The sequence below is a fragment of the Brassica napus genome, chromosome A8, assembly GCF_020379485.1.
Source record: "Brassica napus cultivar Da-Ae chromosome A8, Da-Ae, whole genome shotgun sequence".
Taxonomy (NCBI): domain Eukaryota; kingdom Viridiplantae; phylum Streptophyta; class Magnoliopsida; order Brassicales; family Brassicaceae; genus Brassica; species Brassica napus.
The window spans coordinates 21,488,252-21,515,011 of NC_063441.1; the positions used below are offsets into that span (position 1 = coordinate 21,488,252).

At 32.6% G+C, this 26,760-nt stretch overlaps 3 protein-coding genes and 1 long non-coding RNA gene across 6 annotated transcripts; 2 read left to right on the top strand and 2 right to left on the bottom strand.

Moving 5' to 3' along the window:
• Positions 1-11,740: 11,740 nt before the first annotated feature.
• Positions 11,741-13,447, top strand: LOC106360224 (probable pectinesterase 56). Its single transcript, XM_013799810.3, has 3 exons — positions 11,741-11,920; positions 12,304-12,559; positions 12,670-13,447. The coding sequence occupies exons 1-3, from the start codon at positions 11,819-11,821 to the stop codon at positions 13,362-13,364; spliced, it is 1,053 nt and encodes a 350-aa protein (XP_013655264.1). The 5' UTR covers positions 11,741-11,818; the 3' UTR covers positions 13,365-13,447.
• A 1,656-nt stretch (positions 13,448-15,103) lies between these two features.
• LOC111200126 lies at positions 15,104-17,142 on the bottom strand. Its single transcript, XR_002653835.2, has 3 exons — positions 16,455-17,142; positions 16,250-16,361; positions 15,104-16,150 (listed from the first exon to the last, which is right to left on the bottom strand). It is a non-coding gene; the product is annotated as an uncharacterized LOC111200126 (long non-coding RNA).
• A 5,123-nt stretch (positions 17,143-22,265) lies between these two features.
• On the top strand, positions 22,266-22,948 carry LOC106360223. Its single transcript, XM_013799809.3, has one exon. It carries the CDS (start codon positions 22,308-22,310, stop codon positions 22,872-22,874), a length of 567 nt encoding a protein of 188 aa, XP_013655263.1. The 5' UTR covers positions 22,266-22,307; the 3' UTR covers positions 22,875-22,948.
• A 566-nt stretch (positions 22,949-23,514) lies between these two features.
• LOC106362137 (G-type lectin S-receptor-like serine/threonine-protein kinase At1g11330) lies at positions 23,515-26,747 on the bottom strand. Of its 3 annotated transcripts, none has more exons than XM_022692325.2 (7): positions 25,358-26,747; positions 25,178-25,270; positions 24,903-25,093; positions 24,623-24,833; positions 24,309-24,549; positions 24,088-24,232; positions 23,515-24,012 (listed from the first exon to the last, which is right to left on the bottom strand). In XM_022692325.2, exons 1-7 carry the CDS (start codon positions 26,619-26,621, stop codon positions 23,704-23,706), a joined length of 2,454 nt encoding a protein of 817 aa, XP_022548046.1. In that variant the 5' UTR covers positions 26,622-26,747; the 3' UTR covers positions 23,515-23,703. The 3 variants fall into 3 exon arrangements, with proteins under 3 accessions (XP_022548046.1, XP_022548047.1, XP_048594211.1); XM_022692326.2 differs by having other exon boundaries at positions 24,903-25,087; positions 25,358-26,741; XM_048738254.1 differs by having other exon boundaries at positions 24,903-25,096; positions 25,358-26,726.
• Positions 26,748-26,760: the final 13 nt, after the last annotated feature.

Genomic DNA, 26,760 nt, shown 5'->3' on the forward strand with positions numbered 1-26,760 from the left:
GAGAAACAACAGACCACAGGGACCCAGCGACTCTGCCAATACTGCCTCAGCACCCAAACAACCATTGGTTCTAACAGTTAGTACTAAAGATACAAAGGATGAGTGGGTGTTGGACTCAGGGTGCTCATTTCACATCACACCACAGAGAGAGGTGTTGTTTGAATTCAAGGAGTTAAATGGGGGAAAGGTTTTAATGGCAAACAATACACAGTGCGATGTTAAAGGGATTGGAAATATCAGAATTACAAACAAAGAAGGCAGGGAAGTAGTTCTGAAGGATGTACGCTACATGCCAAGTATGAGTAGAAATCTCATCTCATATGGCATGTTGGAGAAGGCCGGCTGCACCTACAAAGGAGAAGGTTTCAAAATTGATTTTTTCAAACGTGGTGAGAAGGTTTTCTCAGGGAATTATGAAGATGGTCTATACTATCTGCAGGGCACAGTCTCGAAAGCTGAAGTAAACCTTGGTAAGGTCGAGATTAATATGACTGATCTCTGGCATTCAAGATTGGGACACATGAGTTTAGCCAACATGAATGTTCTAGTCAAGAAAGGCTACCTGCAGATCAATGAGGTTTTAGGATTGGAGTTTTGCGAAAGCTGTGCTTTAGGGAAAGCACACAAGCTGAGCTATCAGAAAGCTAAGCATACTACCAAAGGAATCCTGGACTATGTTCATTCCGATCTCTGGGGGTCTCCGTCTACTCCCGAGAGTCTTGGAGGGTGCAAGTATTTCGTCAGCTTCATAGACGACTACTCTAAGAAAGTGTGGGTTTATTTTCTTAAAGCCAAAGATGAGGCGTTTGAGAAATTCAGAGTATGGAAGCTTGAAGTTGAGAATCAAACTGGTAAAAGGCTCAAGTGTTTAAGAACAGATAACGGGCTAGAGTTTTGTAATCTCAAGTTTGATCAGCTGTGTAAAGAGTCTGGGGTTAAACGTCATAGAACTTGCACCTACACGCCACAGCAAAATGGCGTCTCCGAAAGGATGAATAGAACTATAATGGACAAAGTCCGAAGCATGCTCACAGAAACCGGTTTGGGTCCTGAGTTTTGGGCAGAAGCTACCTCTACAGCAGTCTACCTAATAAATAGAACACCTGGGTCAAGTATTGATTTCGAGCTGCCAGAGGAAAGATGGACAGGAGGCAAGGTTGATCTGTCTCACATAAGAAGGTTTGGTTGCTCTGCTTACGTACACAAGGTACAAGAAAAGACAAGCCCAAGAGCAGTCAAAGGCGTGTTCGTTGGTTATCCTTTTGGTGTGAAAGGTTACAGGGTGTGGATTCAGGACGAAGGAAAATGTACTACAAGTAGGAACGTGGTGTTTCATGAACAAGAAGTGTTCAAAGACACGTTAAAAGACAAGGATGAAGAGTCAACTCAGTCAATCAGAGAAAAGAAAGGGAAACGTGTCAGGTTCAGTGATGTATTGGTTCAGGGACCATCACGGTCAGTCACTTCTGAATCAGGAGAGACTTCCAGTTCAGGTGGAGCTACAGCAGGAGCCTCAGATAATGATGAGAGTTCCGAGAGTTCAACGGCCTCAGAGGAAGGGTCAGACGGTTCAGATTCAGAACAGGAAGGTGGTATTGTGGTTAGTTCAGGTGATCCAGCTTTGGACAGCTATGTTTTGGCTCGAGATAGGAGCAGGCGTAAGAACGTTAGACCACCTTCGAGGTTTGATGATGCTAATCTAGTAGCTTATGCATTGAGTGTTGCTGAAGAGATAGAAATTGAGGAACCTAATACATATGCAGAGGCAATGCGAACTAAAGAAAGGAAGTTCTGGAATGCTGCTGCGGAAGAAGAGATGGTTTCATTAAAGAAAAACAGAACGTGGGATCTCATCGACAAGCCAAAGGATCTGAAACCAGTTGGGTGTCGATGGATTTTCAAGTTGAAACCTGGTATCCCAGGAGTTGAGGAACCTCGGTATAAAGGTCGAGTAGTAGCAAAGGGATACTCTCAAAAGGAAGGGATTGACTATAACGAGATTTTTTCACCGGTAGTAAAACATGTGTCGATACGTCTCATTTTGTCTCTGGTCGTGAATTTTAATTATGAGTTGGAGCAGATGGATGTTAAGACAGCGTTTTTGCATGGAGACTTAGAAGAGCGTATTCTCATGGAACAGCCAGAAGGTTTTGTTCAGAAAGGAGATGAAGACAAAGTTTGTTTGCTGAGAAAATCCTTATACGGTTTAAAGCAATCACCCCGACAATGGAATCTGAAGTTTGATGGTTTCATGATGAAGCAGAAGTTCATCAGGAGTAGCTACGATTCTTGCGTATACATGAAAGACGTGAGTTCAAGTAAAGCTATCTACCTATTGTTGTACGTGGATGATATGCTTATTGCTTCAGGAAGCAAGACAGCAATCAAGGAGTTGAAAGATGGTTTGAGCTCAGAGTTTGAGATGAAGGATCTTGGAAGAGCGTCAAGGATTCTTGGAATGGACATCACTCGAGACAGAAAAGAAGGAGTTTTACGGCTTTCACAAGCAAAGTATTTGGAAAAGGTGTTGAAAACATTTGGAATGTTTGAAGCAAGATCTGTTGTTACGCCTACAGCTTCACATTTTAAACTCAAGAGTCTACATCCTAAGGAAAGAGATGAGGAGTATGAGTACATGAAGGATGTGCCATATGCGAGTGCTGTTGGAAGTTTGATGTACGCCATGGTAGGCTCGCGTCCAGACTTGGGTTTTGCTGTTGGATTAATCAGCAGGTTCATGTCTCATCCAAGCAGGGCTCATTGGGAAGCTGTAAAGTGGGTTCTAAGATACGTGGCTGGAAACTATGAAAAGTGTTTGGTTTTTAAGAAGTCAACAGAGTTCAGAGTTGAAGGTTTTTCAGATTCAGACTACTCTGCGGATCTAGATAAAAGGAGATCAGTGTCAGGAATTGTGTTTCAAGTTGGAGGAAATACAGTGTCGTGGAAGTCAGGTCTACAGTCAGTTGTGGCTCTATCTACTACCGAAGCAGAGTACATGGCGCTTACCCTAGCAGTAAAAGAAGCTATCTGGCTGAGGAATTTTGTTACTGAACTAGGGTACAAGCAAGATAGTGTAAGGATACACTGCGATTCACAAAGTGCTATTGCGTTATCTAAAAACGCCGTTCATCATGAGAGAACAAAGCACATGGACACACAGTTCAATTTCATCAGGGATATTGTGTCTAAGAGGATCGTGAACCTAGCGAAGATACATACATCTAAGAATCCAGCAGACTTTCTAACTAAGTGTTTACCTGGCACGAAGTTTCAGCTCTGCTGTGAGATTCTTAACATCTGCTAGGATTAAGGAGTGGCTCCGGGTAACTCGAGATGTGACTCAACAAACAGAGAGAAGAATTCTGAGTTAGTCCATCAGAAGCTGATTCTTAAAGCAAGAGAAGTTTCAGGGAAAGAAGGAGAGTTACCCGTAGAGCTGAAGAAGATCATGTTCAAACTGTAAATGGTTTGTTCTGATCAGTTGGAGCTGTTTTTCGAACAAGCTGAGTTGTCATACAAGCTGATGTCTTTCGGTGGAGCAACCAGAGAGTTGAGTAGAGGCGTCTAGTAGTATGAGTTGAAGGTTGATTGAAGTGGAGATCAGTAACCTCTTCGAAATTAAGGTTGAAGAGGATAAGCGGCTGTTTGAGGCAGGCACTGGTTAATTTTGTTTCTCGGAAGTACAGTGCTTTGTTGCCGATGTTTTCTAAAGGAAGAAATCACGGCGGTGATGTAAGAGAAAGGAGTCGACGAGCTAGGGGTTCATCGGAAAGTCTGAAGCCAAAGAGGTGGAGATTTGTGGGCTTTGACTTCTGGATATACTAGATACAAGTTTGGGCTTTTCGTTTGGGCCTGGTTCACTAAAGCCAAGTTGAGCTCGTGAGGAGCTGATGGTTATAACGGCCTAACGGTCTCATCTTCAAGAAAAAAAGGAGCTTTATCCTGAAACAGAAAGAGTGAGTTTCAGGAGAGAGAGAGACGATTCACAGAGAAAGAGATTCAGAGAGAGATCTACCTGTGCGACTGATCGGAGACTGGAGTCGAGGATACTCCGGTGACGTCGCGAAAGGATCCGATTACCTGAGGTGTATTTCGGAGGTAATGTACGCCTCGTCTTCTCTGATACGTTAAGATCGAGTCTGTACTAGTGTTACCAGAACTCTACATTGAATCTAGTGATCGTTGAGGGCGAAGCTCCCTCCCCGGACAGTAGGAAACGAAGTCCGGGTTAACAAACCTTGTGTGTGATCTTCTTTACGCTTTACGTTTCTGCGATCATCGAACAAACGAATCGAATCAGACGAATCAAGATAAACAATCAAGTAGACGATCTAAAGAAAGTAATCAACACTTAAATTGTCAAGAAAGCAAAATTGTCCCAATCCAGAGGCTTTTATTGAGGTAATAATACTTTTGTCACCGAGGTTCATTATACATTTAGAGAACAGTTAACTTGTGATGCTTTAGTATGTTATGGCTGATATGTTTACATTGTGACAGGGAAGTGCCACGATGGATGGTCTGATGGATTGGGACAATCGACTGGGCTAAGTCTCTTTCTTACACGGTGGATGGTCTGATGGCAGCATAGGAGAAGAAAGGTTTCCATCGTTTTTCAAATTTTGTTTGTGATCGTAAACAAAGTTAACGCGTCTTAGATGAGAGAACATAAAAAGAAAGTACATGTTCTTGTGTTCCTCTTTGTTTATTTTTCATTTTTTTTCTGCTTCTTGTTGTTATTGAAATTTGGTTCATTCTAACTACATAGATTGTATTTAACATAAGACAATGAAAAAGACTACCTGACAATGGTCCAGAGAATTTGAATAAAAGTGTTTACATCCATGTATGTCTCTGTGTACCTATCTAAATGTCATGTTCTCCTTTTGGCTTTTGTGATTTGATTTTGACAAGGGTTTAACCAAGGTTTAACAGAACCGAACCAGAGTGTTGGTGGTTTGATCTGACAATGGAAAACACCGCGTGATTTTGGTTCATTTTAATTTTGTTGGTTTAGAAAGCGTTGTTGATTTGGCGGGTAATTAATTCATAAACCCGCTAAAACAGTCATTATTAACTGGACAAGTGTTGGCACGATACGATTTCTTATATTTAGATTTTATATTTTTCAACAAAAGAAACAATGCAACGCTAAGATTTGCTAATCAAATACCGAATTAATTACGTTTCTAATCAAATAGGACTTTGACTAATTGTTGGTATGCCTATAGTATACTCTCTCATTTCTCAAACATGAGATGTTTAGATAAAAACATACATGTTAAAGAAAATTACTTTTTATCAAAAAAGTATTAATAAAACTATAAAATTAATGGTATTCAACCAATTACAAAATAAATTTATTAAATATGATTGGTTACACAGTTTTTAATAAAATAAAATATTACTTAGAAAAATGAAAATATTTTATATATTGAAACATCAAAATTCTCTAAAACATCATATATTTAAGAACATAGGAAGTATAGTATACCAAAAAAATTATTTTTACCATAAATGGGTGTTGACCTTATTTTAAAACACACAATGCAGTTAGTGAAAATATTAAGGTACAAACAAATATACAGAAAATCTTTAAAATAAGCTATCTCTCTCTCGAGCTTGCTATGAGCTTCATGAATGAGGCTAATTCGAGCTCGCTTGCGCAAGGAAAAACACAGATCTAACTGACTGCAAGGAAATGCTGGACTCGGTAAAAGATCGGATGGTAAACTCACCGGATGAAAACCTAATCTCAACTCCTATGCAAACGTTCACACTTGCTCAGCACTATTTTAACATGGCACATAGCAGTACAAACGGTGTTACTATTGTTATCTCCAAACTTCTGATCTAGTCACCTCTCGGAGAGTTGATATCTAGAGCTATATGCAAAATGATACATTTTGTACATTTTGTACATTTGCAGTATATCTAATAAATAATGCAAACTAGTAACATTATTATAAGACACTGTGATTTCCTCCCAATCTGTGTAATTTTCCTGACTGGCATTCAAAATAACTATAACTAACTAATTAGTTTAGAATAAACGGGAGAATAACTTACATTCTAAAAAAAATATTAACTTAATGAATAATTAAGAAAAAAATTAGCAAAAAAACAGTAAAAATAAATGAAATATAATAATAACACAAATACACTAACCAATAAATATATGGTAATTGGATCATTTTCTCTTTCACCGTTGTCCGTAAACGGAAGGCTGGTTCGAACCTCCTCCAAGATCTGTCCAATTTTTGGGCCAATTCTCCCTTCGTACCACCAAATAATGAGATTCTTGCCGAATCCGAGTTTGCTGCTCCAACCACCCGTCCCAGTTGCAATCTCTCCCTTCAGGTCAACGTGAAGGTCATACCAAGAACATATCCATGCATGAGGTGACTAACGAAGACCCTATGGTAACCGTCGCTGCTGTAGGAGGCATTCTCGCTGGTGGAGATTCACAGCCTGTCGTTGCTGTCGATTCTCCTGATTCTGGGTCCTTTTGTACCTACTCTAGGAGCTTGTGCAAAACCCTTGAAGATGCATCTGCCTTCACCAAATCTATGAGTACATGAACTCGACATTAAACATGTATTTATCTGTTTAAATTTAAACAAAGAACATACAAAAATTTCACACTTGAAGCTTTAAAGAATACAATCAAACATTTAGCAATTGATGTTTGTTCTATGTCCCATACAAGAATTGTTATCCGAATGCTTGTAGTTTTTGGTTTCAAGATGGTTATCATGTTTGGCAAAGCCTGTTCGACTTTCTTCAAGGCAACTAAGATTTTTACACATATTAAAAAATTATTGAAATATATTTCTGTTTTTATTAATTACATATGTTTAACTAATAGTTTTGAAAAAAATAAATTTATTTATTAGATCAATGTATTTTACAGTTAATTTTCGGCTAAAAGTAAGTATAAATTACATTAAAATTCTAAAACGACACTTTTTATTTAACAAGAAAAAATTCTAAAGCGACGTTCTTTGAGAAATAAAGAGTATAAATTATCAGTTGTTTTCTTTTGATCAAAAAGTTATGTTTTTTTAAACCACATACATTCACGTTTTAATAGGTCTAAGATAATGACTCATAAAGTCAAATTGGGCTTGATAAAAAAAGTCAACTTGGGCCTTCAAGATAATGCAATACATAAACTTTATCTTCGTGTTTCAAAACAAAAAGAAAACTTTATCTTATCTCACATAAGAGTCTTTTCACTAGAAACTGTAATGATTAATTAGACTCATAACATCACTCGTATAATTTACGAATATGGTAACATTAGAGCTTTTAGTATTATCTATAAGATATTCACCCTAAAAATTGAAAATTTAGATTTTAATTTAAAAACTTGTGCGAATATTCATTCAAAAGTTAAAAGTTATGTTATTTGTATATTTTTATATGTGCAATTTAGAAATTATCTAAATTATAACACAAGAAAAAGAAAAATAGAAAACATTGAATGCTTGTCTGTAGATTACAAAGGTTGTATGTGAACATTTATCATCAAATGCATTAATCACTACAAAGAGTCAAAGAGGTGGCTCACTGGTACACTATTGGTTTCTCAATGTTTATCCATTTCAAATCGAACTTCCATGTTTGCTATATATCACAGCTTTGAAAACAAACGTTAATATTGGAGAGAAGATCCTACATCGGAAATATAAAAGAGATTTGAGTAGTATATAAAGGATTTGAGTCAATCCACTAATTGCCAATTGGTTTTAAGTTGGAAGCTCATGAAACTTATCATGGTATCAGAGCTGGCCCAATACTCTGACCCATTAATCCGGCCCGGACAGTAGACCGATCATTCCATTAGCTGATGGCCCTTAGAAGGCTCAGTTCTACCGAAATCACTAGAAAAATAAAGCATGATTTCGGAGGGGTATGATGGATTCTGCGAGATTAATGGTTACACGCACCATTATCTCGAAGGAGGGTATTGGAGAGAAGATTCCACATCGGAAATATAAAAAGAACTTGAGTAATATATAAGGGACTTGAGTCAATCCACTAATTGTCGGTTTCAAGTTAGAAAGCCCGGGAAACTTATCAATTAAAGTTATCTTAACATCTTACCCAAAAAAAACATGAAAGTTTCCTTCTTGCATTATTCTGTATCAATGGTGACTTTAATCAATTACGAGCAGCTGATGCTGACATCAATAATGCCTTTGGATATGGGGCGAGTGGGGAGGCAGAGCTTGGTTTCGGTTTATGCGTGACTCTGTTGTGTATTGTTAGGAATTCAGATGACATTGTTGGTACAATAACTGGAGGCGAATGCAGCTCAAGAAAGGCTTTTCCATCGGGACATTGTGTGTCTCCTCGACCATGCCAGATACCGACTCCTGCAACAAATCACAAGCAAATTGAAGCCAAAAGGGCACAACAGGTACAGGTTGATCTCAAGGGAAATGATTTGTGAACAAATACACACCTGAGTTAATGTATAGACTAAACATCAGAGAATCTGTTAGAGAATCGAAAAGGTCAGGGAGCAGGACAAAAAGACCTAAAGTTTTGACACATTCACAGAGAAAAAAAAAAAGGAATGAGAATGTTACTCTAATGGTAAACATCCTTCTTATCTACATACCGAAGAAAACGTAGGTAGGATGCAATCAAAAGAACAAAAGCCATAGCCAGACAGAAAAAATATTGTTTTATGAGTTTGTGATTTGGCGGGTAATTAATCTTCTTGACTGATGCCACGTCATTTTGCTCTTTTTGTGAGTGTGCCACATCATATGTGTTTTCTTTCCTTGCTTAAACTTAAAAAAGGCATGTGTTTACTAACAATTTTTTTAGCCCAAGCTAAGATAACATGCTAGTGTTTTTGTTTACAGTTGTACAATTGTAATCCGTTACGTTTGCTAGCAGAAGCCTTTCGTCTAAGTTAATATATGACTTGAGAGCTTATTAGAATTTTCTGACTTTCTTTGTGCTTTGTGATCTTCTAGGTTCATCTGGATCAAGCTACGGAAGAGTCACAACCGAAAAGAGGTGCTTTGTTTTATACTCTAATCCTTACTCTTGCTTTCAAGTTCCGAAAACGTTTTCGTTACAACCGCATGATCAGAGTTTTTCCTTTTGTTGGTACTTTTTCTGCCTGAGTTCAAGTTTCAAAACACTGCTACAGTTTGCCACACCACCAAGTCATTAAAAGTTATCTGCTCCTTCTTTGTTTGATTTTCAATATTTATTAACCCACGGTTATTAACCAATCTGCATCCCTATACTGTGCATATAAAATTAATTAAAACAGTCACTAGATTTTGCCAAGTGGATATTTGATAGTGGAGAGTGATACAATTCCTTAAATTTAAAATCTATATTTTTTTCATCAAATTAGATTTTATCATTTCCAAAAAGGTTACCGGAAATTTTACTGTCGAAAAAGTGCTCCGAAATAGTAATAGTAATTAAAAAAAATTAAATTTGCTTCTTTTTTTTATAACCGAGTGTCATGTCTCCACCGTAGTGATCCAGACTAAAGATCGAAGCGAGTAAGGACACTGCCAGGGCGTCACCATGTGGCTCACCGTTAACGGTCTTCGGTTTCGAGCGCTGGGAGGTCCGCATGTAAATTAAATTTGCTTCTTTAAATTTTTAATCTTAATTTTTCAATTAAATCAAGATAAAAATGTCTTATCATAAATAAGAAAGTGCTTTATTTTTCAAAACTTAAATCACAAATTGAGTATTTTCAAATCATCCCAATAATTAATAGCAAGAAGCAAATAAATGAATAGAACTCATATATTTGTTTATAAAAGCACTTATTTTTCTGTCTTTTTCTCTCCTCTTAATCAAAATATAAATTATAATTCTTTTTTTCCTTTTCGGAGGTTGAAAACTAGAAGGCAGCATTGTAAATGTATTCCACGGTTTGTAAAAATTAATCTGAAGGCTATACCAGTCACATAGACCATGTAACCCTAAAATGGAAATCAAAACGTTTAATTAAATATAATCGGTTAGTATTTTATCATTCTCTTCTAAATATTTGATTGGCTTACATAAATTAAGTCTATAAATACCTTTAACGGTTAGATTATGCACTACACATAATTTGAAGTCTCTTGAGATTAAGTGGAAAACTATAATAATGTCTTCATAAATAGGTGATGAACAACCACAAGTTGAATATTACAATTGTCAAGAATCTTGATATAGCATCTTTAGAGTTACAGAACTACTTTCCTCAACCGGTTTGTTTACAAACATTGTCATATTGAGGGACCTGAAATTGAGTTTTCTTCTAATTAATTGTCTTTATTTAAATACTACAGGTACTATTTATTTGTTTTATCTATTATAAAATATCATATTCAGAATTCTATCTGACAGTAAAAAACAGATTGATTAGTTAGGACTGATAACATCAAGATAGTGATTACAAATATATGCGAAACCAACAAAATATTATTTATAGTGTGCATGTACATGTACGCATGAATATTTACACCAAAAAAAAATGTACGCATGAATAGATTTGCTGTCGTCAGTCACTATAATAGAGACTTTTTCAATTGCAAATATATACAATTGTTAACATTTAAATATGACGCTATACTATCTCTTTTTGAGAACTTACGCTATATAGTGTCTCTTCTCTTCTATTTTTTTCGTTCATATGCTAAATAAATATGCATGAATAATAGCAACTAAAGTCAAACTAATCAAATTAAATCAACGTAGTACTGTAATACACTTTCGATATCACTTCAATATATCATAATTCTTTTTACTCTTAATCATATCTAAAAGAAACTTCGTTTAAGTTCTAATTTTTGTAGAAAAAAATAAAACCTTTATGGTGCTCTATAACAAAAACAATAACTCAACTCTATCGATGTGTAAAATCATATTTTATCTCTTTTTCCAACTTGTAAATCACAGAGTTTTTGGTATACGGCTATAATCACCACGTGGGTCCACCAATGCTCGTGTTTATCATCGGCTCACACACCTAACCAATTTTTTTTTGGTAAACCCCACCTAACCAATACTATTATTTGCGTAGAGCTTCGTTATTCCTCCATATACAGCATTTATTTTTCTCAATGATCATAAGAAGTCATAAAGTGCTGAGAATATCTTCTTTCTTTTTTTGATACAAATATCTTCTTTTGTTAGTTCATGACACTTCATTTTACTTTTATTTATACGAAAACACACACATTATATTTTTATATGCATGAATTGTTATAGTCATTAAAAAGTCCAATAGCATGTACTCGTAAATGCATGCAAGATAGTAAGTGCATGTTAACATTTAAATATGGCTGCATTATTTCGATAATTGTTTCGTATAATTAAACATTTTTCAAATGTAACATTTTTACCCCCCAAAAAAACATTTTTCAAATGCTAACATCTATGTCTTAGGTTACAAATATAGTTCCAGATATCGTAAATTAGTAGTTGTAGATATTTAACATATCAATAGAAAGAGTAACACTTTTAATGCAGTTATTTAGGATAAATAGGTAATGAGAAATTAAGAAAGGAAACAAAACTTTAACAGTATAGAAATCATTATCGAAGTTAATGGGGATAACTATCCGAATTTAACTAAATGTTTTATAGAAAAAAACAAAGTTAGTGAGCGGATAACACACCCGCACCTTCCTTACTAATAAAGCTCGTGATAATTAACGCACAACAAAAAGTTTACTCTCTGAAGTAAATATACACACTCGTAATATAACATTCTAATTATGCTCTTTAAAAGGAGCCCCGATCCAATGAGAAATGTTAACCCTATCTCTCTCTTAGAACGATGATACATGGAAATTTCTTATGTTTCTCTTCTCTTATGGTTTCCATTCTCTTCTGGTTTCTCTGCTCTTCCGTCACCCAAGTTCGTATGACCGATCCCGAGGTAATTTGTTTCTATAGCAATCTGAAGCTTATTGAACAAGAAAAAGCATAGATATACATATTGTATTTACTAAAGTCAGCATATTTATGTTTCTTTTATAATCAATATAATATTTTGAGTGACAAAAAAATGATACTCCGCAAATAATTTATTTTAAGCGTGCTCTTAAAAAAGCTATTACTTTACCGTTGATTTTTTTCTTCTTGTTTTTCTTAATTTTATTTAAACATTGTTTGATAAAAGTTTTGCATTTACTTGATAAAAATCAAATGTAATCGCCATGCTTAGAAAAGTCCCAAACTACGGATTAAAATCTCACCGAGTGATACTTTGAACGACAGGCAAACTTATTGAATGTCTAATGTTGTTTATAACATACTCAGGCGCTGAAGGTTAGAGCTGACGTCGTAGTAGCAAAGGATGGGACGGGACAGTTCACGACCGTGACGGAGGCTGTCGCATCGGCTCCGGAAAACATCAAGAAACGATACGTCATATATGTGAAGAAAGGAGTATATGAAGAGATTGTCAATATCGGGAAGAGGAAAGATAATATTACCATCGTAGGTGATGGCAGAGACTTAACAATTCTCACCGGCAGTCTCAGCGGTAACCATACCAGCCATACGGCAACTCTCGGTAAAATATCCTTTCTATTTTTATAGAACGTATTGTTTTATTTGTTTTTACTAATTAGTGCCGTTGTTTTATTTGTTTTTACTAATTAGTGCCGTGTGATGCAACTACAGGTGTTGACGGAAATGGATTTACGGCACAGGATATCGGCATACAGAACACAGCCGGAGCGGAGAAGGGACAGGCCGTAGCCCTCCGCATAAGCGGGGATAGGTCCGTCGTGTACCGGTGCCGAGTTGAAGCATTTCAAGACACTCTCTATGCTCACTCGGGTAGACAATTTTACCGAGAATGCTATATAACTGGCACCGTAGATTTTATCTGCGGAGAAGCAGCAGCGGTCTTCCAACAATGCCAGATTGAAGCTAGAAAGCCGATGAAAGGACAGAGCAACATGATTACTGCCCAATCACGCAGTTACAAGACCCAGAACTCCGGGTTTACTATCTACAAATGTAACATCACGGCGACTCCAGATCTCACTCCAGTCAAAGGCACGGTAAAAACCTTTCTAGGACGTCCATGGGGTCCTTACTCAACCGTGGTGGTTATGAAGTCTTTTATAGACGACCTCATTGATCCAGCGGGTTGGGCACCGTGGGACATTAAAGATAAAGGGCGTTTGTCAACATTGTTCTATGGAGAATTTCAAAACTACGGTCCGGGGGCGAATACAACCAATAGAGTCAAATGGAAGGGATATAAATCAATAAAGGATCCGAAAGAAGCTGCAACATTCACACTTAAAAACCTTATAGGAGTGTCGTGGCTTAGATTTAGAGACGTTCCGTACGAGGACGGACTCTAATTACACTTATTTATGTGATTTTCTTAATTAAACCATATTTGCAGTGTATCTAATCTAATAAATAATGGAAAGTGGTTACATTATATATATTTGCAATATTTTCTGATAAACGGGAAAGTTATTAACGTAAATGAATCATTTGTGTTTTCTATCCTATTTCTAGTTCTTAAGCGAACCTGTAATTTTCATTTTTTAAATCTACTATCGGCCCTAAGAGTAAGAGGATAATCAAATATCATTCATTCATTTGTAACCCGGATTTGTGAGTTGAAATACCGAACTAAATAGTGTTTACGCTAAAACAAAAAAACCACATTTTTGGCCCAGTAACATTTCTACGGAAAAAGAAGAGAAATTGCAACGTCGGATCCGAACGTAGTGACTTGTGGACATTTACAAAGGAGTACCACCACATAACAAAACATTACTGCAAATGGATGCCGCGAAAATAATAGTTCAGTATATTTTATTTATAGCCTAAAACAGCTGTTATGGACTTAGCCTAGGATGGCTCTACTCACTGGCAACAAAAGAGTGTTTTGTGTACACTCATCTACCTCCATTATATTTTGGGTCCGTTGTTCGCTTGAACACTTTTTTTTTTTGAACACGTTTTCTGTAAATCGGTAACATACAAGATTATAAATTTATGGATTCAACCTCTACTATGTAATAGACAGACAAATACCCACTCAAATGATTAACAAGTAAAAACAAATGACATTTTTAAAATTAGTTTATCTAATCTATTAAAATAGAATCATTAACAAAATCTACTATACAAATGTCTATTTTTAGACCATTTCATTACTAAATTAACGGAGTAAACTACATATATACACTGTTAATATATCATATTTTTGTTATTCAGTTTTTAGGCCATACAATTAACGGTTGCAGATAGTATTCTAGAGAAATCTTTTTAAATATATATTCTCTTTCAACAAGAATATCTGGTATATAAATCAACCCGAAAGACGAGTCTTATTTGTTCTCAGCATCGGGTGTTACCACATGTTATTTTATCAATAATTTATTGTTTCTATAAGAACAAACTAGATTTTGATCCGCGCTTGGAAAGCGCGGATTTGTTTTCGTATAGTGGTCGTATATAATCCGGACTGGTTTATGTTTTTCATGCAGCATTCTGTCAGATTTTTTACAAACTCATATGTTTCCACAAAATTTGTACTAAATGAAAATTTATTAATTAAAATCCAATAAAACCAAAAAATTCGCTATTAATCCGTGGACCGACACCGATTAATCCGGTAAAACCATAATTTTAATACTTTTTAAATATTTCATATACTTTACAATACTACAAAAAACTGAATAAACTATTGTATTTGTCATATAAATAAATTTATTGTATTTATGTTATGCATTTTAATTTATAATTTTTGTATTGATCAATACTATTACAATTTAAATGTATATTGTTTATTTATTTTGTTTAGAAGCATACAATGGGTTTACACCTATTAATAAAATTAAAATTAAGATTGATACAATGAGAAATTTTTAATAGATCATGAATGCAAAGAATTAAATTAATTAATGGGTATGTATAGTCTTTATCTCAAAACCCAAAATACCAAATTTTCATCAATGATAATTAAATTTTTTTGTAATTTTAAGAACATTTTGTAAAATAGTCATTTTCATTGAAAAGAAGAAAAATAATATTATAGGTATTATTTGTTAGTGTTTCAAAAGGTATTATTTGTTAACTTATATTTTTGTAGTTGTTAGTATATTTAAGAGTCATTAGATTTGGTAATCATAGTTGGATTAAATATGATTGATCTTGTTTAATATAGTATTCTCGTATAGTTTAAGAAGTCGCTACATATTATTTTGATTTCTTCATCACAATAATCGTGATCCCACTATATTAGGGTTTTAATTTTGTTATGGTAACAGAAAAAAATAAATATGCATAGTTAGTTATTAATCGCATATAGTTAGAATAATTAATTGTATAACTAAAAATATAATAACTTGTTATAGATAGGTCCAACAACCTTATATATAGGGAAAGACCAAAATATAATAAAAGGAAAGAGTCCAAACAACTTTTATAGGTAGATTTCTCAAGACTGCTTCCCTTTTAATAGAATAGATAAGATCACATACTTGAAAATAAAATTATTTTCGAAAAATACTTATTAATAATTTATTAGCATCGAGATGTGTTACAAAAACATATGACTATTGTAAACTTAAAACTATTTTTCGATTGTGGTGCTTTTTGTCATCTGGTATTTTGTATTTATTTTCATATAAATTTTAATCATTTCTTATACTTTTTTTTTAATAACTTCATTGAAGAGAAAATGAACCAAAAACCCATACAAAAATTAGAGATCACGCCAAATATATATTTAAATTTATTTATATCATGAAACAAATTTCGCACGGATTAAAATTTAGTCTAATCTATTAAAATAGAATTCTGTTTTTAATCAACCATTACAAGTTGTCTTTTAAATTTTAGACACTTTCAAAAATCTCATTAATATTACAAGCTACTTATTTAAAATGCAACCAGCGTACTTAAACTAAACCAACGTCACATTAAACTTAAATACTAAACCAACGTCACAGTAAACCAACCGAACTACCTTCGGTTATCTACTAATAAAAGAACAATACAAAATTAAGATACACTTATACTTATCAAGACTGACTCTGCTTATACTATGGCTTCAATACTAATTCCAACTGGACATCATGTTAATATACAAAATCGTGTTTGCTTTTCTTCGGTTCACTAATTGCACCTGCAACACACCAAAATCTAATCAATTCATATTTTGTCCATTTTTCATCATACTAAACATTTTAACTACCTATTTAATTACATGTGGTTGGAATAATACCTTTTCCATGTATTAATGTGAGCTTCTTCCTTTCTTTATTGTATCGTTGCAAAGTCGGAGATTAATTTTGTTTTTTTCTTTTTTGAATATCCACTTTTTGTTTGTACTTGATCTATCAAATAGAGATGAAATAAATTTAGTAACTGGAGTTCTAAACACGTTTAAGAATATACAGATTATAAGACTTAGGGTTGAAAATTACCACCTTGAATCTTACAGCGATTGACATAGCAAACATCATGCATATTTTGAGAAACATCCGTGACAATCAATCTCAACTGATCGATACCATGGAAGAAAAGAGAGAGAGGGACGAATAAATTGTAAAGTTTATCCAGTTTTCACCGACAAAGAACTAAACAAGTTGTTGACTTTAGATACATTTTTTTTACTTCCCGGAATAAAATCAGTTATATTATTGGGCTTAAATGTATTTTTTGGACAAATCAAGTTGTGAATATATTTGGACCTGATCCATAAACAATTTTTTTTTTCTGTAAACAAATTTTTTTTATTTAGTTTGTAGATTAACGGATTTTACCAGATTTTCATATACTTTATTTCTGGGCCTATTGTGTTTTTAAATATATTTTTTTTAAAACGTACATAAGTAAACCCCATTAATATTTGGTATATACTCAATAAATGTTCTGAAAAATGTTATTCTTAATTTTGAATATGAAATATGTATAAGCATGTATATATATTTCAATAATTCACTTTAGTAAGTACCTTCCTATAATTTGTATAAGCAGATTATTAAAAATTTGATAAAACAAATTTGTTTTGCTTAAAATTGTTAAATATACAAATTATTTAAATCAATTATTTTGTATAGAGTAAATTAAAAGATAAACAATTTAAACAAAAAACAACTTCTTGGTTTAAGTAAGATAATCTCACAATCAATAATGAAGCCAAACCACTAAATTATTACATATATGAATTTGAAAACCGGACCAGAAGTTGACTTGGCATTGTAATTAGGTTAATGGTCGGGCCAGTATAACCAGCTCAACCGGATTTTATATTTTAATCAAATTTTAAATTAATTAACTATATATAAGTACAAGTATAAAATATTTTTATAAAAAAATTATATCATTGCCAGAATCCAAAAATGATATGATAATAAAATAAAACTTCAAAATAAATATACAAATATAGTGAAAACTAATTTATTTAGATATATATTTTAAAAAATATAATTTTTAATTTAATATTTTTAGAATTTTAAATTATTTATTATTTTTCTTTAGAAAATTGGTTGTTACTATTCAACCAGATCATCGGTTTTAGCAAGTTTGATCACTTTTTGACCAAGTTTACCAGTTTACGAGTTGAACTCAAAATCTGATTTTTAGCATACCTGAAACTCGGTTAGAAAAGCAAATCACGGTCTGACTGGTCCGACTGCCCGGTCCGGTCCGGTTTTTATAACACTGACATATATAAACTTTATAAATTAAAAGCTAACACCATACATAATTTGTCTATCTATACTATTAAAGCATACACCAATACAATATATGTAGAGAAAATATATTATATCCAAATAAATATATTCTACAAAACATAAACCAAAATTTTTATAATTGTATAATATAGATCGGATTATTTTTATGTAGATTCAATTAAATAACATATCCGCGCATAGCACGGGTACATATCTAGTTATCATTATATTAATGATTCATTTGACATGTACATACATGAGGTCTACATGCTGACATTTCGTCAAAGATCAACATATCCACTTCTATTAGTTTTGTTCAGCTAACATGTAAAAATAATCCTTTAGGTTTCACTAATTCTATGAATACATGTGATTGCATCAAACATGTATTCTTTCTATTTAAAACTAAACGAAGAAAACTTCTAGAAATACAAAAAGTTCATATTTGAAGTTTGAACAGACAAAAAACGCTTTAGACATTGATAGATTGTTTAATGTCCCAAACCAGAACCAATACCACCGAAATGCGTGTAGTTCTCGGCTTCAGATGATCATTATATTTGGCAAAGCCCGTTGGTCTTTCTTCATTTCAACTAAATTTCTGTCTTCCATCTCTAATTCGTTGGTATAAACTATCAGTTCTACAAAGCCCATACAATTCACGTTGCAATAGGTTTAAGCACTGTTTTTTTTTAAAAAAAAAGTTCGGTTCAAGCTTTTTTTTTTAAAAGGTTTGCATCAAAACGTTGCAATAGAGTTCCAAAAAAAAAAGAGTTCCAGAAAAAAAAAAGGTTTGGTTCAAGCATCTAATCTGTTAATCTAGGATCATATTTTTATCTACCATTAGCAAGTCATTGTAAGACCACTTATATTTTTTTTTTTCTGAAAAAAATTTAAATTTTATTCCAATAAAAAAAAACTCTGTTACAGAATGTTTCACTGCCATCTTTCTATACAACTCCAACTATTATGAAAAAGTTCTATACAAAAAGAAAAAATTTTCCCTTTAACTTCTTCCAAACCAAACTTCCATAGCTTTCTCATATTTCCCTCCTTTCTTTCTTCTGAGTGAAGTAATTCTATTCCTGATCATCTTGTCCAACCGAGCAATAAGACAAGTGGCTGACTGTGATGAATCTCCTACTCTTCTCACATTGTAAGACACTTAAATAATTAGTTAATATGACATATTTAATTATTTATATTAATAATAAACCAAATATAAATTTGATATTTTTTTAATTATAACAAAATCTGTTGATAAAGAATCTAACAAAATCTTACTTAAAATTTTAAATATTTTTTAAAAATAACATATTAACTAATTTCGTAATTAGTAATATGATATTGTTATAAATTAATATTAACTAAAATTTTATTATAAAACAAGAAAATAAATAATATTTTTATAAATTCTATAATTATATTCTGTATTATAGAAAAATAGAAGTACTATACGAATTAAATATAAAATATTAAATATGTAAATTAACAAATTTTATTTTTTAAAATGATTTCATTTAATAAATTATCACTCATCATTAAAATGAGTTAAATTTGTAAATGTTACAATATTTTATACCAAATAAATTAATTAACATAAGTTAAATTTTTATATCTATAACTATATATTATCTCTCTTTTTTTGAACTCTCAACAATATATTGTTGAGTTCATATACTATTTAAAAATATGTTATTAGAAAACTATGAAATTTAAGTAATTCATTTAAAATATTCATAAAAAAAAATTTAATTAAAAAATTTCTAATTAAAAAAAAATCTGTTGAGAAAATTTTAGAAAATACTACCGAAAATTCAAATGTTGTTTTATAAAATAATGTATTAATGTAGTAACAAAACGAAATTCAAAATTCATGTAATCTTCCAAACTCAAAAATAGTAGTGTAAGTTTTCAAAGTTTTCTTGATAAAATATAAATTTCGAAAATAAATATTCAAACTCAAAATGATAACATTTCAAATTTTACAAAATATAAAATCATAGATAATAAATAATAAATTTTTGAAATGAACCAGGAAAAAAACTATATATGTTGTAAAAATTAAACCAATCAACTATTTTGAAATTTTAATTAAAAATAACAAGAAAACTTCATATCATAAAATCCAAAAAAATATTCTATATCAATAAAATTTAATAAAATACTTTGATAGATGCTGCTATGCAAAATTTACTAAAATAATAGAGCTATATTATTTAAACAAAACAATGTTTTTACTTATAAATCCCTTAAATACTAAAATAATATATGTTAAAGTATATATTTCTAAAAACAAGATATAGATATAAATTATCTTAAAAATATTTGTTTTCTATAGTATAAATAAATTGTAAAAAAGTATTATAGAAAAATGTATTAATTAAAGAAAAAATATTTTAAAGGAGGTTATCTATTTAATTATTGGGAAATTCTCTCAAATAGACATTTTTAAGTTTTTTTCACAAAAGTAGCCGTCAAAAAATAAAATAACCAAAATAGTCCTTTTTATTTTGAAAATTTTAATTTTAATTTTCAAATTTTAAATTTTTGAACCCATCCCCAAAACCCAACCCCTTAATTCTAAACTCTAAGTCATAGATTAGTTAATCATAAGAGTATAAATGCATATTTATCCTTCAATAAAACTTATTTTGGTCATTTTCTTCTTTAGGGATCTATTTTTTGTGAAAATAAACTAAAAATGACTATTTAAGAGAATCTCTCTTAATTATTTCATATTGTGATTTTATTGTACCTAACTCGAAAATATATTAGTAGGTAATAAAAATTAATAAAAAAGTAAATATATCAAACAAATCATTATATATTAATAATGCCAAATAAGAAATATAAACAAGATTATTATAGAGTTACACAATATATAATATAAAAATAGAAATTATATAGTTAAAGCATTTGCAATAATATCAAATATATTTATAAAATAACATAAAAATTTGCACATATGTGCGGGTTAAAATCTAGTTTTCACCTTAAGTTACCATAAACTAGAGTTGGACTTGAACTTTAAGATATATAATGCATCAGATAGACTTCTATCTTTGCCAATATTTAATCACACAATATAATTTTTATACTAAAACTTTTAAAGACTCAGATATATATATATATTTGACATATTACAAAATAAAAATCAATTTTAAATGAGAACACCAGGGAATTTCCGTTCCACATTTATGTTATTTTGTTTCTTCTTACATCAATCATATATGCAAATTTTGAAATTAATCTAAATTATCAAAAAGAATAAAAGCACTGAATACTTAAACTGTTTGAGATATTGTTTCTATCAACTCAAATATTTTTTTATAGTACACAATCAGTCAGTGTTCAAATGTGACGATATGTTTCACTTTATAATTTGTGAGGAATTCACTTTAAAATAAAGCACTATACTGCCTATTGTGAGTTTCATCCCAAATTTGTGTTATTATATATCCTTTAAATAAATGAAATCAAAAATTTTATGATATGTTCACATTTATAGCTAAAAACAAAATCTGTTCGAATTTAAAATGTGAAAATATGTTATTATCCATATAAATCTCACATAAATTTTAACCCTCTTGAACAAAACTCAAAACTTAAGGAGCGAAACTTCATATTTGAAGTTTAACTACTTAAAACTCTAAATTTGAAAATTTCATCTTTTTATTTGCATTTTGGTTCTTATAGTTATTTAAAATCACATATATGATTCTTAAGTATTTTTTTTCATTTATCGTTTTACTCTTCAAAACTTTTGTATATCATAAATTTTTCAAATTTATTTTTATAAACTCAAATTTTACACACAAAATTAAATTAAAATTTTAAAATAAGATTATAATATTTTAAAACTATAATTAGAAAACAAAATTATTACAAAAGAAAGTTAATAATTTTTTTTAATTACATGAAGACATAATTATTACACAAATTTAAATATTACAACAACACTAATAGTCTAGTAAATTTGCTTTGGAACCTCTAAAATATTGTCTAAACAAATTTTGTATAATCGAAGATGAAACATTACGAAAATAATTTTATAGAATAATGTGATATTTTAATTCTAGTTTAATATTTAATTATGTATATCTATTTATAATTTATATTTTGGTGTAAAATTTTATTAGTTTATATTATTTTTATGTTTTTACATATGTGCTAGTTATTTATAAATGTTTTATGGATTTACATTAATTATGACAAATATAAAGACCATAGCGTAGATTTAAAATAATTTTGAAGTTAGATTTGAAGTTTTGCTTTTGGAGAAGAACACATTGAAACTTCAAATATAGATTTTTGCAAACTCTAAAATATAGTTTTTTGGAGATGCTCTCAACTGAGAATTTTTGTAAGATTTTTCCAACTTTGTTAATGTTATCTTTTATTATGGTATATAATCTACCACAAAATGAAAGTACTAAAGAATTTGACCGTTTGCTTTTAATTCAACTACATTAATATGGTATATAATCTGCTAGCACTTACTGCAAATTAAAAATAAAAATATACTTCTAGCATAATAAGTATATATATATAGTTCAGTAAATATAAATCTCTTATCTTCTCAAATATTCAGAACAAAATATGGCTGCATACATCAAAAAAAACTTTTTGCTGGCTCTTATGGTTTTATTTCTTCTTGTTGTCTCATCATATGCAAGATTTAATATGATGGTCACAAAAGGAGATATCGAATCCATCTGTAACAAAGAAGATATCAATCATTCACTTTGTTTTGAGATTCTAAAGCCAACTCCTGAAATTACAAAATTAGATTTTTCTGGTCTGGCCAATTTTTTGATCAATTATCAATCTCGAAACACTTCAGATACGCTGAAGCAAATAAAAATGTTCGAAGGCAACACAACGGGTGAGGATTTGAAGTCAGTTCAGTTATGCGAGGAAATGTATGACGATTCTCTTTTTCATAATGATCGTGCTCTCGAAGTTTTGGCAACGAAGGACTACGACACATTAAACATTGAAATCGGATTTACATTGGCCTACATGGATACGTGTAATGATGGATTGTCAACAATGAAGCCAACACCGCAAGTTATAATCACGAAGAATAGTGAGATTAGCAGTATGTCCGCTATTATTTTAGTGATTCTCGAGTGTTTTCTCAGGAAAGTAAAAATAAGATGTTAGTAAACTAAAGGAATTGATAATAACAGAGTAATCTATCTATCTATATTAATAAAACAGAGTTTTCTGTTCCAAAAGCGTCCACATCATCCGAAACAAAAGACAAAAGATAAATAATTACTTGGTAGCCCGTAAACACAATTACACAAAAACCAATTATTTCAGTGTTTTAACTTTGTTTTGGGCTAATGCACAAAATTAAAATTTCAGACGAAGCACATCTTCTATTTGGTAGTTCATATCTTTCAAATCTAATCTATCTCCTTTAGGCCCACAATCTTTGACATGCAAAACATTGTGGGCTTAAAGGAGATAGATTAGATATGAAAGACGAGGCCAATCTTCTATTTGGTAACCCTTAAGTCTTTAACACATTAAACACAAACACAAATAATAATGTGTGCCCTTAAAGTCGGTTTGATTTATTCCTATATGTAACGTCTTTTTCTGCGGTTGAATTCGCTGTACATAAATAGTAAATACCCATTTAAACATTCTCACCTGCAGTGTCGAATAGGCTTAGAAGATCATCACCAAATGTCTCCACATTTATTTTTAGATATCTTGAAGTAGTTTCACAAGTAAAGATGCCTTGGCTTCTCTTTGTAGTTTTGTTCTGTTCCAGTTTCAGTACAAGAATGTATCGTTTCACACAAATCTTTTTACTCTGGTAATAATAATACAAAATATGTTGTCAGTGAACCTGACATAATTTTTTAAAAATACATCTCCTAATCTTTATCCTAATCACTGAACATAAGCAGAATAATAAAGGTTGTAAACTTGTAGATTCTCAAAACATAATATAAACACACAGATTGGTTTTGTGAGGTTAACGTCCTGTTATAGCAGTGAGACTCGCATCATTGATAGTGACCATTTGACTACTCCTGTCAGAAGACCCAGCCACAGAAACTTCTCTTCTTGCTATAAACGCAGGCTGCTTTGCCTCAGGGAGGTGTGCATTCTCGGTAGTTAGCATCCAAATCACGTTTGAAACATTCGGTCTATCGTTTGCAAGTTCTTGCACACATAACAAACCAATCTGAACACATTTGGCTATTTCTTTCTCAAAACACTCATCAAAGACTATTGGATTCGCCAGAGAAGCAGCCTCCCCATCATTCCACAGGTTCCACGCCTGTAAAACACAAATGTTAAGGTAAGTTTCAAAGCTAGTAAAGTTACTAAACACTGAATATTAGTACACACTTACATAAGCTAAAAGGTTGAGATTGTTTTCTTCCTTGTGAGAGTTTCTTCTCCCACTTATGATCTCTAGAAAGATAACCCCCAAGCTGAAAACATCAGATTTTTCAGAAAAGTAACCTTCCATTGCATATTCAGGTGACATATAGCCGCTGCAATAACAAAACTTTCATTCATATTGGTTTCAAAATTTTTTGTTAGTGTATTTTGTAGGGAATGGATACTTACTATGTTCCAACAACTCTTCTTGTTTCTGCTACTTCATCTTCATTCGCTTCGAAAACTCTTGCAAGTCCAAAATCAGATATCTTTGGATTCAGACTGTCATCCAACAAAATGTTGCTGGCTTTTAGATCTCTGTGTATGATCTTAAGTCTTGAATCTCTGTGAAGGTACAAAAGACCTCTACAAATTCCTTCCATGATGTTAAACCGAGTCTTCCAATCAAGAATCTTTTGCTTAGATGGGTCTGAGAAAATCTTACTAAATAGTAAATACAAAGTTGAAAAACACAGTTGACAAAACATTGGTGAAAAGCTTACCAAACAGATATGCATCCAAGCTTTTGTTAGGCATGTATTCATAGACCAACAACCTTTCTTCACCTTCAATGCAACAGCCAAGTACTCTCACTAAATTTCGATGCTGCAGCTTCGAGATCACAACAACCTCGTTCATAAGTTCCTCTAGCCCTTGTCTAGACGCCCTTGAGAGCCTCTTTACTGCAATCTCTTGCCCTTCTGGTAACTTCCCCTGAATTAAAAAAAAACATATTAAAAAACACATATCTATTGTCAGAAAGATTCTTGTTTAATGCCTTACCTTGTAAACAGGACCAAACCCTCCTTGTCCCAGCTTGTTTCTGTGAGAGAAGTGATCCGTTGCTTTAGCCAACACTTGAAACTCGAAAAGTGGAAACTCATTAGGCTTGAACGTGTAAGGAGACTCGTTTTCACTTGTAACTGGTTCCATTCTGTTGAACATTAGCTCTGGTCCTCTACGGCTCTCTGGTGCTGCCAAAGGCAAATAAGCAAATGATTCAAAACCAATTATGATTTCAAGAAAACTATTATAAATGAGTAAACAAAAACTCTAACCTGAACGCTTTTTGAATTTTTGGCATGCTAAAAGAAGAAAGGCAGCAGCAACAAACGCAACGCATATCACAATAGCTACATAGTTATGTCTTTCTACAAGATTAGGTGAGAAAAAACATAAGTCAATGTAGTCAAATGAGAAAACAAGTTAGACTATTAGAGATATTTTTTTTAACTCACTTTCAGAATGTGCAATCCTAATATAAAGATCAATGCCACTTGGCAAAAATGATTGCATATCAACTAAGTTACCACTCCAAACCATGCATCCTATTCCTTGAACATAAGCATAAGCTGTGCAAGTACAGTTCTCTAAACATTGTTTAGCACAATCATTCTCATTAGCCAGTGACCGTTCCGCGGAGACTGGTACTTTCATCTTCTGCAGTTTCAAGAACCCATCTCCTTTTCCTCTACCACCATTACTACTTACATTGTTCTCCTTCTTGCAACGCAAGGAAACTATCCTCACACATCCATCACTCCAGTTCCCATCATCCCACTCTCTTTGATTCTTTGGTGCAAACCCTTTAACGCAGTTACAAGGTGGAAGTTCACGAGAGCTGCAGCTCGCAAATGGACCGCATTTACCGTATGCATCACAAGTTGCAATGTTCAAACCTCTCGTAGAAGCACGAGAGTACTCTCTCTGATACAAGACTCCATCAGGATCCAAGTGAAACATGAAAGAGTCATTACCATAAGACAATGAAGCTGTTCCTTGGTAATCATTGCTAAGGCTAAACCCATCCACATCCGGTAAACCGATGAAACCCTGACCGTTCCAGGGTCCGCTACGCCAGATTGGAACATTGTCCTTCCAGATAAGAAGCTCGGGATACGCGAAAGGAGCAAGACCAGCTGTGTAGTTTCCTGTTGAAGGATCAACATAGCTTCTCCAAGAAGTGAGCTTCAGATTCTCATTCTTGGTCCCAAGACTCATTAATGGCAAGAAAGTGTTGTGAGGATGCTTGAAACTCTCCCAAAGAGTCTCACCGTTGCTTCTGCTATCTACTAGCCTAAGATTCCCAGTATCCATTAGCTGAACCAAAGTAGCATTTGGAGCCATTGTTGATGTGATGTTTGTAGACCACAGAAGGCGGTTTCTACCATCCGTAACCACGAGGTTTCCATCTTCAGAGATGGAAACAACACCGGAAGTGTCCTTAACCGGAGTGTCTTTATTAGCAACCCAAACCACGGTTTGAGCTGGAATCTTGTCGTACCAAATCCCAACATAGCGTAACCGAGCAGTGGAGTTCACAGGAGTGAAGAAACCAAACCTGAACACACCATTTTTGCTGAGAACTGTCTCTGAGTCTTTGATTGGAACCGAGAAAGTGATTGTGTCTTCGCCACCGGAACAGAGCTTCAAGGAGAAGCAAGAGAATGCTGCAAGTAGAAGAAGAGCAAAGCGACAACGTTTGTTCACAAGAACCACCATAACTATTTGATTCCAGTTTTGTTACTTTTTGTTTGCCTCTCTCTATTTAGAAGATATTTCTCTTAAGGAAGATGATAAAGTAGTAGTCGTCTTTGTCACCACAAGAAGACTTAGAATGTTACATGAGTCCTAAGAGAGA

Excerpts from the sequence above, each read along its gene's own strand:
- LOC106360224 (XM_013799810.3), top strand. The coding sequence starts at position 11,819 with ATGATACATGGAAATTTCTTATGTTTCTCTTCTCTTATGGTTTCCATT. Across the intron at positions 11,921-12,303 it reads TTCGTATGACCGATCCCGAG|GCGCTGAAGGTTAGAGCTGA; the intron begins GTAATTTGTTTC and ends TAACATACTCAG. Across the intron at positions 12,560-12,669 it reads CAGCCATACGGCAACTCTCG|GTGTTGACGGAAATGGATTT; the intron begins GTAAAATATCCT and ends ATGCAACTACAG.
- LOC106360223 (XM_013799809.3), top strand. The coding sequence starts at position 22,308 with ATGGCTGCATACATCAAAAAAAACTTTTTGCTGGCTCTTATGGTTTTA.
- LOC106362137 (XM_048738254.1), bottom strand. The coding sequence starts at position 26,621 with ATGGTGGTTCTTGTGAACAAACGTTGTCGCTTTGCTCTTCTTCTACTT. Across the intron at positions 25,097-25,177 it reads AAAATTCAAAAAGCGTTCAG|CAGCACCAGAGAGCCGTAGA; the intron begins GTTAGAGTTTTT and ends ATTTGCCTTTGG. Across the intron at positions 24,233-24,308 it reads AGAAGAGTTGTTGGAACATA|CGGCTATATGTCACCTGAAT; the intron begins GTAAGTATCCAT and ends TTGTTATTGCAG.